Source organism: Sturnira hondurensis, unplaced genomic scaffold, assembly GCF_014824575.4.
Source record: "Sturnira hondurensis isolate 20B ecotype Veracruz unplaced genomic scaffold, ASM1482457v3 Scaffold0021354, whole genome shotgun sequence".
In the NCBI taxonomy this organism is placed as follows: Eukaryota; Metazoa; Chordata; class Mammalia; order Chiroptera; family Phyllostomidae; genus Sturnira; species Sturnira hondurensis.
In genome coordinates, this window is record NW_028093985.1 from 18,913,760 (window position 1) to 18,928,112 (window position 14,353).

Sequence of the window (14,353 nt, forward strand, 5' to 3'; positions counted from 1 at the left end):
AAAGCAAAGAGCAAAAGGCCCACTTATGTGTATTTGTTAAGAATTTCCATAATGTAAAGCATTTGTTTAGAAACACAAATCCAAATCTAGGACATCAGACTAGCCAGGATATTGGGGAACTCAACCGAATTTCCTATGAGGAATACTTTATCCTTTCTCCCCACTCCACCAACTCACCTCATTTCTCTATAACCAACCCCATATACCTGGCTATTAATCACATGACCACGCCCATAAGGAGGAGCCAGTACACACTGGTCACCCTGCTCTCTGCTCCTCAGATGTGGCTGAGGTCAGGGTGGTTCCCCAGCCAGGCCAGCCTAGTAACAGCTGCAACTGTTATGCCTTTCTGAGGCACTGAGTCCTGGCCAAGCCACTTGCTTCTCTGACGAAGAAGAGAGAAGACAGGAGAGAATCCACATTAGAAAGAGGCAAGAAGACACTATTTTTCAGTTGCCACAGAATAAATCCAGTGCTATTTAGGACTTTGAAGTGGAAGGTCATGAAGTAAGGCAGGGAATAAAAAGTACTTGTCAGAAAAAGATTTCTTTCAGGAAGCTGAGGTAGTCAAAGGAATTCGAGTAAAGAAAATGGCATGAGGATTTCAGAAAGAACTATTCGTGTTAAGAGTGAGTGTAGCTGAAGAGATATAAGGACATGGAAGAAAAGATGAATAATGCTAGATTTTAGTGTGTGACTGTTTCATGTAACCCACACTTTTTCTACTCATGTTTGATGAATCATTGATGATCAAAAACCAGGCACTGAAATATTATTAAATCATTTTTTCTAATTTGAAAGACATTGTGCCTAAATAATAAGTTTGAGCATCTATGAATATTGAAGGAGTTTTGCAAGAATTGTTGAAAAGAAATAGGAACTATTCTGCCTGTGCTGACATATACTTCCATGAAATTTAGAACAAGTAGCACCTCCATCACAAGGTCACCTGGTACTTATTTGATCCTTTAAACCCTCAGTTGGATGTTAGAGTACTTAATGCATATCTCTTTAATGTAAAAATTTAGTAGACTGTCCATCTATCATCAAGTTACTCAAATAACTACATGGTTTGAGATATACAAGACCTCAGGCACTTAGGTATTTTCATTTGTGAAGTGCTTTCCCTTCGTTAAAAATAACACAGAATCCCAAAGCAAAAAAGTACTATCACCAACTTCTGTTTATTTTACTTCCCATAAATAAAGCAGACAATTTCCTTGCATTTCTATCTCTGACAGTTCTAGTCCAAACTTCTATCACCTTCCACCTGGTCTTTTGTAATAGTCCCCTAATTGTTTTACAAGCATCCTTATCTTCCATCTGTCTTCTGCCATGTAGCTACAGAGCTATTTTCAGACAGCAAACATGATTATGCCCTTCGCAGTTACAGACTCTTCAATGGCTCACCATTGCTCTCTGAGGAACGACCACAGACTGCAATGTGGCCTATGGCCCCTGCGCCGTCTGCGCATCCCTTTCCACTCAAGTTGCCACCGTGACCTTCCACACTCTCTTCGCTTTCACCTTCTCTAAGCTCCAGCACTTTTTAAATTCTTGGAAAGTAGCATGGTTTCTCTAGCCACAGGGCCTTTGCACAAGCCGTTTATGCTGCTGAAAATACTTTCTCTATTCCTGGGAAAAGCCTTGTTACCTCTTACGTATACTTTAGACCTCAGCCCCCATTTGACTTCCTTAGAGAATCGCCATCCTCCTGACTAGAACACATTCCCCTACGTTTGCTGTTACAGCAACACGTACATCTCCTCCGTGGCACTTTAAACAGTTGGCATCACATCATTACACATCTTCTTCAGTGATTATTTGACTCCCGAGTTGTCCAATGGATATAAGTTTCCTGTGTCCTAAGGGTCTAGCCCAGGACCTGGCTAAAGTGGGTTCTTACCGAGAACCAGGTCCTCACCTACCCTTCTGTCTGCACAGGGGCCTCTCCATAGGCACGCATACGTGCTCTCCCACCGGGCTCAGTTCTCATGGTGGGCACTAACTGGCAACACTGGCTGGAAAAGAGAAATTTCTTCCTCACTGAATAAAGTTACAGACACTTAAATCATGCTTAAATAGTACATATGAGTATGTGCACTCACTGTTTAATTTTTTAAAAGATAGAGAAAAATGCTCATTGATAAGAGTGAATTCTTCAATGAGTTTAAAACACTTCCTAATTCGAACATGGAGCTGTGTTTATCTACAATTTAGAGAGAAATAGCAATAATACCTTTTCAGTAGACAATACATACCAAGTTTAAATGTGCATTATTTTAAGACAGCAGTACACACATCGCTCTACTGGGTATTTGAACTTGCTTGAAAAGTTATGTCTACTGCTAAAATGAGTTACAGTCAGAACGAGCAAGGGTAGCTCCCAGCACACGAAAGCACATTGAGTTTAATAAGTAATCGCTGGTAGACTGTGGCAGAAAGTGCACTGGACAGCACCCCAATGTGGGTCAGACCTACTAGTTTTTTATGTCCCTCTGGCAATGCTGGAGTAAGCGGCTCCTCGGTGTCCTTGTCAGTTTCTCAGAGTGGCATGGAGGGCACAGCAGCACAGCCAGCCAGTGCTGGAATGGGTAACGCCCGGATGGCAGCCCGCCAGAAAGATGGAGGGTGCTCAGTTATTCAGCAAATTCCAGAAGGCACAAACTCTGTTATAACACACTTCATTTTCTTTGTTAAGGTGCACCTGACACTATGGTCAAAACAGCAAGGTCTGGGCACCTCGGTATAAAATTCCAAATGCTCAATAAATTAATAAATGTATTCCCTGAATGAACACTGTTCTTTGTCTACAATATAACAGGTCAGAAATCGGAAAATAAAATTATAATAAGAGATGCAAATGTGTTTCCTATTTTACAACAAGAGGTTCTGACCTGGAGCATAGAACAGGAAATGTGAGTTAAAAAGATACAACATACAGGTACTAGTGATACCCAGAATTCTCACAGAAACAAAGAATGGGCCAGGTTTCCACAGGCCGCTTGTCTTTATTATAACCTCCAGGCTCAGAGAAGTCTCACAGCACCCAAATGGTGTCTGAGTGCACATCTGAGAGTGAGTCTGAGGGACAGAAAGCAGCCCTACGAGGCTGTGGAGGGACTTACCACATCTCTGTGCTCTCCTTCCTTAGGTGTGAGGATGACTGAGAGCAAAATGGCTCCAAGGTCATGGTCAGGATAGTGGGGATCTTTCAGTGTTAGAGTCACATCTGTGGGCCTGTGGGGAAAAATATTAAGATTTTGAACAGTTATTCAATGAATAAGCCAAAAATGCATTATATATGAAGACTTTTTTGTTCCTATACACTCCTGTTACAATTTTTGTTGTTATTAAAGTTTCATCAATAAATTAAGTTATCCAATAGTCATGGGCCAACTGGCTACACTTGGATTCACTGGATAAGTTCAGTCCTGCGTGGGGCTCTAGGAAGGCCGTGGGGTTGCCCAAAAGGCCAGACGCCCACAGCAGCATAGAGAAACCTCCACGTACCTGCTCTCTGGTCTCTGAACACACAGAAGGCATGTGGCTATTTTCTATAAATTTGACTCCAACAACTAAATAGGTTTACTCATTGACCACTAGCTTCCTTTGGTTATTTAAGTTTTTTTTTTTAATCAGGAGTATGACATAGAGTAAAAAAAAGAATGAGAGAAGATAAAAATGAAAAATATAATTTGTTTGTATATTACAGATATACTTTAAAAACAATGTATAATTACTTAAAAGAAATTCCAATACTTACAAAAGTGTTCCTATTTTGGGGTTGTCTAAACTTATGCCTGGACAATTTTTAGAATCAGAAACACAAAGAAATCAATAATTTGATCAATACTTAAAAGATTTTGGAATTATGTATCTCTGAGGAAGAGATTATAAATTATTCATTACCCACAATCACTTTTAGAAAGCAAGCAAAGTATACCTTCAATAGACAATGCATAGTGATAGCTTGTTTCCATATTTTAATTAATATTTAACAAATAGGGGTTCATGCCCTCCATAAACCTAAGGGACTGTGAAAAGTTTGGCACTAAACTTGAAGCTTAAAATGTTGGCAAGTTAGTAATGTTCTTTTGCTTGATTAGTCACTTGCTCATTAATTTCATTCACAAAACATGTATTAATCACATATCAAATGCCACACACTAGGCTAGTTTCTGGGTAAAAACCAAGGGTCAAAGCCAAAGATAAGATCCTTGTCTTCACTGATCTTAACTTTTAGGAAATGATCCAGTTGGAGTCTCCCACTGGGAGGAAGGTTGGATGGGGTAACGTGGTCCAAATGAGAACTTTTGGTCCTGGTTTCACATCAGAATCAATTGGGGAGTTTTTACAAAAGTGCACAGTCCTGAATTCTGCCCGTAAGGACTCGGGCTGTCACTGCAGATTTATCAGGGTGGGGTCTGGAAACCTATACATTGATAAAGCTTCCCAGATGATTTTCTCATATGACCAGGGTTGAGAGCCTAACTTTCTTTTAATACTAAGTTATTATAATAGAAGAAAATTCTTTCATATAATGCTTAATTTACCAAGTCAAGGAATGATGTTATTAAAAATATAAACAGTTTTCTGATATCAGGAGCTTTAACTGAAAATAAGTAACCTGCTAGATAAAATACGTGTTATAATAGCTGTGAAGCAAATTGTTCCAATGTTATTTTAGTTACAACCAATCATGGTAATAAAATAACAACTTGTTTCTTTTATTTTAACAGTATGTAATGGATTAAGCATTATATTGTATGTATATTTGTGTGGAGGGAGATCACAACGTGATTTTAACCATTACACATAAAAATTAGTAGAAAAATCTTCATTACATTTTTATAATGATTACATGATAAAGATTTAAGGACTTTTGCAAGTGCTTTAGTACATCTATTATTTTCTTTCAAAGAGATACCTTAATGCATTATATAGTAGCATAAGTATTCATATGACTATTATTATAATCCCTCTTCTTACATCCTGAGAAATGGAATTTAATGCCATAATTATAGATATGTAATTTGTACATGGAATTTAATGGCATAATTGCAGATATGTAATTTTTTAAAGTAGTATGTGATTTTAAAAGGTAGTTTTGGGGAAAGGGAATGGTTAGTTAATATGTAAAGTAGGTAATGTGGCAACATGAACACCAAATGCTTGCATAGATTTTCTTTCTTTTTTTTTTTTAAATATTTTATTTATTTATTTTCAGACAGAGGGGAAGGGAAGGAGAGAGGGAGAGAAATATCAATGTATGGTTGCCTCTCGTGAGTCCCCTCTTGGGAACTGGCCAGCAACCCAGGCATGTGCCCTGACTGGGAATCGAACCGCGATCGTGTAGATTTTCTTAATTATCCCATATTTTTCCATTTAGTTATTTTTTGCAATAATTTATCTAACAGAGAAGAAGAAAAATTGCACTCTGTACAATGTACTCTGATTAAGTCCAGTAGTTTGCATAGCCTTGCACATAAGTCTATGGAAAATATAATATGGACTTGGTAGAAGGACAGCACAGCCCATTCTAGCTGGAGCTTAGTTTTACAATAATAGACTGTAAGCAGCACCACCTAGGGCACTTCCTCCACTGCAGTGAAGTGGGGAGCCGGCCCTCAGCTGGGTTCTCTCTTTAAGTCAAGCCTGTACTGTGGTTGCAATGAAGGACATGAAGGGAGTACAGAAAAGGCCCCCTTTTGTCCATTTTGAGGTACAAATGACCTTTGGAAGACCAATAGTGGACTCAAACTTAGTTTGACTATAACGCAGAAAGGGCTCTACAATTTCTATTTCCCTACACATCTGCAGGTGTAGAAATGTAGAGCAGTAATCCAGCCCATTATACCGCTCTCCGCTATTTCTGCCATGTGACGCAGCAGCAGCATCGAACACAAACACCAAAGGAGATTTTGCAGCTCCCTTTGCAACCCATTCTGGCAGCACTGGACCCTTTTCAAGCCTATTTTTTCTTTTGTAGTATTAATCAATCCTTAGTTCCTATGTTGAAATGCACTTGAAGAAATATCAGCCCATAGTTAGGTACAAGAAATAATATTAGTAGAAAATATAACTTTACAACTAGTCAAGCAACGGCAAGCTACTGTAACTGAGCAAATACAACTGGTCTGCTTCCATTCCACGGGCATTCCTCGGTAAGCCAGGATTACTGGTAATGGCACAATTAGACTCTATTTTGGCTCTGGTGACAAGAGAGTTGCTGTCTTTGAAGCAAAGTGCACATGTTTTATTTCCCATATGATGGCCTGACTCTTAAATTAATAACTATGACTAACAGGCATAATCTTTTTGATGCCTCACTGCAACCAGACAGGCAATGTGAGAACAAGGAATGTGTCTTTTCTCTCTAGATTCCTTTACTTAGCACTGTACCAGGGGAAAGCAGGCGTCCAAGAATTTTTCTGTTAAACAGTTGTTGAATCACATAGTCAGGGGAGATGTGATTATTTCCTTTGGGCAAATATGAAAACTGTTCTTAAGAAGGCCTGCCTTGCACAAAGGCTCACAATCACACACGACAGAACAGCAACTAGAATCCAGACCCGCTGACACTGTCCATCCTGCTGGCCCATCGTCCCAACAAGGCGTAATGATTTTACGACAGTTCAGAAATCACCTGTTTAACTCCAACTGTGTGAGATCCAGAAAGGCTGAGCCCATGAAGTCATCCTGCAGTCCAAAGTCATAGTCAAATACCTAAGAAGCCAAAACACATTATTATAAACAACTCAAAAATAAGCTTTATATAAAAATATCTTGCTGATACAATATTGGCTCTTGTCTATGTCACCAAAACAATGAAGTTTCCTAACATTTATTTTAAAAAAAAAAATATTTGTTTTTGTAAAGTGTGATAAGACATGTGTCAGAAAACATTCAAAGAAAATGGTGTTTAATATCCAACTTGAAATTTTTGATTTACACCAAGGAGAACTTTAAGAAAGATGAATAAAATAAAATAAAACATAGTAGATCATCAAACATGTGGGAGACACAGACTTTGAAGTTTCCCCATACTCTACATGGGCATTAGCGATACTGGAAGGCAAATGAGTTGGTATGAAATTCAACAAATACGTCTTTCATCCCAAACTAAAGACAATGAGAATATCATTCCAAGTTCTTCATATTTCTCGGGTCATAGAAGACAAATTCTATGATATTATAGCACAATGCCATTTAAAGCTACAAATAAGTGAAAACTGAGATATTATGATTAAAGCATTTTGTGATGTTACATTAAGATTAAGTTAGATTACGTGTTTATTGTCACAAGCAATGACTAGTGGATAATGTTAATGTGATTAACAACAACTAAGGACAAGAAGAAAGAGAATGCACTTCTTCCTTCGGTCAGAACAATTTGTCCAGTACCTCCTCTGTGCCTTTCCTTGTTCTTATTCATACTATAGTGAACAAGGCAGACAATGGCCCTGACTTATCTCCACTTAGGGAATGAGACAGCCAATAAATAATGAAATGGACATGCACAGATTAGTGATGGACACTGTGGAAACAAGTATCTAAGGGGGGGTGGTGGGAGCTGCTATTTCAGACAGGGAGTTCAGGAAGGCCTCTGGGAGGAAGTGTGTTCATATGGAGACCCCAGTGATGAGAAAGATTAAGCCATGTTAGTATGAAAAGAACATTCTAGGCCAGTGGTGTCAAACTCATTTCATAGGGGTCCACGTCAGCCTCAGGCTTGCCTTCAAAGGGCCGAATGTAATTTTAGGACTGTATAAATGTAACCACTCCTTAACTAGGGGCAAGGAGGTCGGCGCTGCCGCGGGCTAGAGACAAGGTACCGGGCCGGATAAAATGAGGTGGAGGGCCGGATTCGGCCTATGGGCCTTGTGTTTGCCACCTGTGCTCTAGGTGCAGGAAACAGCAAGCAATTAGCATGTTCAAGGATAATTATTAAAATGTCAGTGTGGTTAAAGCAGATTGAGAAAGATGAAGAGTAGAAGGGGACTGAAGAGACAGCTCAGAGCCAGATCATTTAGGGCTGATTCTAAAAAAAAATCTCTAAGTAAATGGAGATGGGCTAACTTTAATCCATTTATTAAGTCTTTCTTGTTCATTCCCTCAGCCAAGATTGATCAAGGACTTATCGTGTGTCAGACAATGTGGGAGGCACTGAGTGAACAGTGGAGAGCAAACTGGCATTGTCTGTGTTTCCAGTACAGTGAGGGAGGCATATGCTAAACAAGGAGGTGCACAGGTGATGTGTAATTACACATTTCGATAACTGTTGTCAAGAAAACAATAGGGTCTGAAAAGAAACACAGAACAGAGAAGGTCAGAGAAATTTCCAAGATGGAAAAAAATGCTAGTAGATGAAGTTTGGAGCTGTGTTTCTTCTCCCTTCCAAATAGAAACTCATACACTCGCGTACTGGAGTATATGAGCCTAAATAGGTAAGTTCTCTCTTGAAAGGACAAGCCAGTTCATTAGATCTCCAGGATATGGGAACCCATTAGCCTGAGAGAACCCGTAGCCCAGTGCTCCTGTGCCCAGTTCTCAGCACACTGTCAGAAAGCTAGAAGCAGAAGGAACAATATATACAGCAGGCCTGAAACAGTTCCTGTTTTTTCTCTAGTGCAGGTGTACCTCAATTTAAACAGATTTAACATGTAAGGAAAATCGATGTTAAAACAAAAAGATAAATACTTTTCATTATAAAAGGATTCTTAGATTGGAAGAGTCATAAGGGGATTTATTTAAGTAATAAGTTCCTCTAATGCCTCTTAAATTATTCAACCCACAGTCATTTGATTTACATACAACCTTGCAGGAGTACATTTGTTGCAGAAAGCACAGCATTCCCACAACAAATATCCTCCCTGATCAGTCACATTCCGGAGCTTTAGTCTCATGCTCAGTGGCACATCACGTGAGTATTGTGTTCATCTTTCCCACCGACACCTTGGTATTTGCAAGTGGCTGCAGTAGTGTATTTTATAACATAAAATTTACACCACAGATTAGAGAAATTTCTCCTGTGCAATCTCTTCTAACTGTACTACCTTAAGGCTTAACATTTCGGGCAGACTATAGTGATGTATAATCAACGAGAACACCTGGGGCACATCCATACACACACCGTGAAGAACTATATACCCAGTGCGTTTATTAGCGTAGACGGCCCAACTGGGTGACTCAACTTTTAAACCCACTTTACTCTTGTGGTTGAGAGTTCTTCCTACTGTCCTAGTGCTAGATATTTATTTTAGTTCTCAATTCCTGTTCATCAGTGAAGGCATCGACACGGGACAGAATGGAAACATCAAAATCCATTTGTCAATGAAATGACTACATACGCTACTTCGTTTCAAGCTCTACACACTATTGGTCAGAGGGAGCATTGCCCTCAGTGGAGTTTCAGAAACACTGGGCAGAGAAAAGCAACAAAAGGAGAAGAGACTCCCACTACAGTAATGACATGCACAGCTAACTCTGGTCAATGCTGTTGTCTACATTAATGATAATGTTAGGCACTGTGGTAAATACAGGACATAGATTTTTCAATTTAATTCTTACACAACTCAGTGAACAAGGTATTGTTTCCATATTTCAGATGAGGAACCCAAAGTTTAAAAAGTTTGTTCCTTTCCTCTAAATCCCAGGATTGAAAGAGGTCAGACCGAAATCTTGTACTGGGCGTCAGAAATGTAAAAACCATAACCTGGGCACCCACTCTCGGTGGTGCTCTTGAGAGTCGAATGTAAGCAATCACACAGGATCCTTGTTTTGAACCCCCAACTCCACTGTGCTGGAAACACAAGGCCACATCAGGTAGAAGTTGCCTGGAGACTCAGAAACAATTCTCGTCATTCTCAAATGAGTTTATAACAATAAATATTTTATCCTAATTAATGCATTAGAGAGTGGATCAGTTAAAATGCTTTTGGATGCAAGTAACAGAAAATAATTCATGCTGGTTTCAGCAAAAATGGGGATTTGTTAGCTCAAACAACTGAGATATCACTATGTAATCGTGACTTCAGGGGAGCTGTAATTTGGCAGTTTAAATGATTCATATTTTTATTCATGAATATATTGCAAAAATATTTAGTGAGTCCCTATCCCTTGCCACCTACTGTTGTAGGCACTGGAAATATACCAGTGAATAAAACAAAGTCTCTATTTCTTGGGGTTTGCATACAAGGGAAAGATGCAGACAATAAACAAATGTGTGCTAGGCAGTCATAGTGCTGTGGAGAAAAATATCTCAGGGTATGGGATAATGGGAACTACTACTGATGTAAGAGAAGATGGCATTTGAATGAAGTGAGGGTGCATAATGAGAATAGGGAGTGGAAACATACCCAGATCAAACAATATGATCCAAAACGTAAGATTCTACTCAGAAAATATATCCATGACCCATTTGCATACCCAGGCAGCTTCAAAATAACCATTTCATTATAAAAGAATCATTAAACTCCAAATCACAGAACTGACATTATAAAGCATAGAAACAACACAAAACCTAACTGTAGCCATTGCAATTAATCACCTTTAGTGCAAAACAAAAACTATTTTGCAGAATTACTGAGTGGACATAGCAATCTTCATCTCTCTGAGTCTCCTTCGCCTGTGCAAAGGAGAGGAGATAGGTACGGACAACAGTACAGTGGTTACCAGAGACAGAGTGCAGGGGTGGGAAGGTAGTACAGGGTAAAGGGGGTCAAATGTATGGTGACAGGGGAGACCCGACTAGGGGTGGTGAACACACATGCAATACACAGATGACGTATCACAGAATTGCACACTTGAAACCTATATAATTTTATTAACCAATGTCACCCAATTTAATAAGATTTAAAAAATAATGACACAGGAGATGACAGCAGTTACTTGTAGGGTCAGTGTCAGGCTCATGTGCGTTAAGCAGTTGGAGAACACAGCACAGCGCTCAGTGAGTGGTAGCTATTATTGTGATGACGCGGCTGCAGATTCCGTCCCAAGACTCAGCAGCCTTGCAGGTTCTTTCCCAATAAAGCAAAAGCAAGTACAGTCAAAGTACAGTCATGCTTTTTTTCTTTGTTTTGTTCCTGTTGATTTTTTAAAATCTAAAGTAGCTGAGATTTCTTGATTCATGTCTTTAGGAACTGTTTTTGAACCACGAAGGAAAACATATCTAAGATAATACAAACATCATTTAACTTTGGAGTAATTTCATTGGGTTGCTCTGTGGGTTATGGCTGTGAACCTATTTCTATTCCAACTATTCAGTTTCCATTTAAATGTCTAGAAATAAGACTGTCTACCCAAGCAGTGCATCAGAATAAACTATTGTGTTTTGAAAATACAGAAGCGTGGACTCTGCCTCCCAGGTCCTGAATCACAATCTTTAGGAGAGAGACTTGGACATCTAGGTTCTTTAAAGCTTTCTGGATAATTCTAAAGTACAGCTAAGGTTGAGAATAATGGGTGTATAACATCCTTTTAGAGCCCTTAAAACCTACTGAGGAATAATTTTTGATTAAGACAGTAATGTGGTCTTTTTTTAAACTTGAACCAAGCATAAAGTACTTTTTTCACTTTATACCTTAAGCTTGAATCCATATGCATTATTTAAGAAACTATCCATTTTGTTAGTGACAATCTTAGTACTATGGCCCCTAACTGAATTGCCTTGCTAATTCTTAAAATCTTTCTATTCTGTCAAAAAGCATTCCAATTTAATACCCAGATTTCGAGCTCATGATAAGGCCAAACAAGCAACAATTTATATGAACATTTTCCCCTTTATATTATTTCCGTCTCTTCCTCTGCAACTCTGGGTTTTCACTGTGTACCTTAGATATCACTGTCAGTGAAATGATAATGAGAATTTTAGTTCGATTCGGTGGAAATGGATGCCGAATGTACCCCGTCGTTTCCGACGTGTGCCAGAGCATCCCTGAGGACACGGAGCGGGCTCCAGCCGCTCGCGGCTCACCACCAAGAAGCGCATTCTAACTCCCTCTCCTCCCACCTTATTCTGAGCGTTTCCCAGCCCACTCCTCCAGACGGGTTTCCCCTCCTGCCCTTCCTGGGAAGGCATGCCAACCAACTGCAAAACGCATTCTTACTTATTTTGTACAGTCTTGAAAAATGGCAGTTCCAGGATTTTTTTTGAAAAGTATCTGTTTTTATTAGAAATGGCAGAAGGACTGCAACTTCATTGTGATTTTCAAACCTTGTTCAGTATAGGATTTTGTTTCCCTTGGTAACCTTTACAAGGACAGAAATTGGGGTCCCAATAAGGGTCTCTGTACATCGACTTCTCTTTCCTTTAACTAGAGATGGCAGGGTAGTCCTTAATATCTTCTAACTACCAACCTAGCTTATGGATGTATTTTCATATTACCTGTCACTACAGAATTGGTTGGGCCCTAAGAAGTCTTTGAGGCACAATTTATCTCTCCTCATGGAGTCTGTGGTCATCACAGTAAAATCAAGTCAGTCAATCACATAGGGCTATGGAGAGTCAATTAAAATAATGCATTTTCATGAAATTCTATTAACTTAAAATATCATTTCTGCCAATGCATTTTAGTTAGGTCTTTGTGTATGCAAGGTTAGGTAAAAGTAGATAACACCAAAAAACGGAAAAAGTTAGAAATTTTTTTCAAAAGAGGCCCTATGCAATTAATATAAAATGAAAATCGAATGAAAAATATCAAAGCATATTAAAAAGTATAAAGTAATACACAACGTAAAATATTGTCATTTTGTATTGTATTAGTCTTTGAGAGGCCAGTGATTTCTGTTTAACTTAAAACCTTTTGTAACCCACTAAGCATCTTCTGGGGGGCAGGAGAGAAGCCGTGGCTGCTCACCGCTGCCCCCCAGACACTCAGAGTGGTGGGCAGAGAGACCAGACAACCTGTGGGCTGGCTCTGCCACCTCCTTTGCTTGCAGGGTGTCCCCCACCTGCAGGCAGTGTCACCGTCTCTGTGTGCAGTACAAGTACATCTGTTACACACACCCTTGCTCTCTCAAACCAAACCAAAACACTTTTCCATCACTTCGTTTGGTTTTGAGCCAATGAAGATATTCCTTTTGAAATACACGTTTTGACATTCAGATTTTTACATAGATTAATACTCATTCTTGAACACAAGAGAAAAGCTAAAGAACCCAACCAATACCTAATGTATTTTGGGGAGTTAATTCATAACCCTTGTAAAGACCGGTACTCCACATCGTCTGGCATAGAGAGATATCCCATTACAGAAACAGAGCCACAACAGATGAATATAAAAGTAACTCCCTTTCTTTCCCTGGTTTTTCTTGTAGGGACACTAAATGACATCCAAATGGCCCAGGGGTCTTTATTCACACCTGCTTTCCCTTCCCATCCATTTTTTTCATGACTGCAGCTGCTCCATTGATCTCTTCTAAAATTCCCCAGGAAGACAATTTCCTTTACATCCCACTTGTCTTTTTAAAATTCTTTTTTCATCCTCTACTCAGGTCTTTATTGGGAAGGTATGTCCTTTTTTCTCATGTAAATATTTATTTCTTTCCAGAAGTGAGGAGCAGGAGAAACATCTCTGACCCTGCAGGTCTTCTCTTCAGAGAAAGGTGGGTTGGTGATGAACACGCTCACGTTAACAATTCTTATGCAATCACACATTATGTTCACTATTGCATTGAACTGGTTTCCTTTAACCAAAGTACACTTGAGACTAAATCTTATGTGAAGACATAGGGGTCTTGTAAGGGGTCTATTCTCCCCATAATAAATTCTAAAAAGTTATCAACTATAGACTTAGGAAATTCTCTTTCCATCGATTTTATAAACTGTCATGCTATGGTTTTAATAAAATCTTGTTGTTCTTCCCTTTCTGTGGAGAAGAGAAACAATGGGAAGCAATACATTTGAAAAGCTGAGAGAAAGGAAGGTGCCCAGAGACTTCTGAAAAAATGATGTGAGACTTTTGGTTTATGTGCCAATTGCAACAATATAAATTAAAAAGATGAGACGTGTGATGTGGTAAAAGGAAAAAAAAGGTTTAGTCACTGAATGGGTCCTCAGAACATAGGAGCCAAAAAGAATATATGACCTAAAGATATGAATTAAAGGAAAGTCAAGTATGAAAACAAAGCAAGGAATTAGAGCTGTAACCCTTTCCTTAAATTCTTCTTTAAAAAACTACATCAAACTAGAGAAAATACTTTTTTCCATCTTTGAATTTATAACAGAAACAGGAATGTTTCTCCCACTATTATCTTAACCCTTCTCATTTTCCAGGTAAAGCATTTTGTTTGCCATTGGGACTGGTAGATCCCCTGATAGAATTATTAATCAGAAAGGCTGGGCTCT

At 39.0% G+C, this 14,353-nt stretch overlaps 1 protein-coding gene across 13 annotated transcripts in view; it reads right to left on the minus strand.

Annotated features, from left to right (window-relative positions):
* Positions 1 to 14,353, minus strand: part of MCTP1 (multiple C2 and transmembrane domain containing 1) — a 470,646-nt gene that overhangs the window by 217,157 nt on the left and 239,136 nt on the right. For all 13 annotated transcript variants that reach the window (XM_037032112.1, XM_037032114.1, XM_037032117.1 and 10 more), the window contains exons 4-5: positions 6,650 to 6,729; positions 3,129 to 3,240 (exon numbers count right to left, since the gene is read on the minus strand). In XM_037032112.1, the coding sequence (XP_036888007.1) occupies positions 3,129 to 3,240; positions 6,650 to 6,729 (192 nt within the window). The remainder of the gene's footprint in view (positions 1 to 3,128; positions 3,241 to 6,649; positions 6,730 to 14,353) is intronic.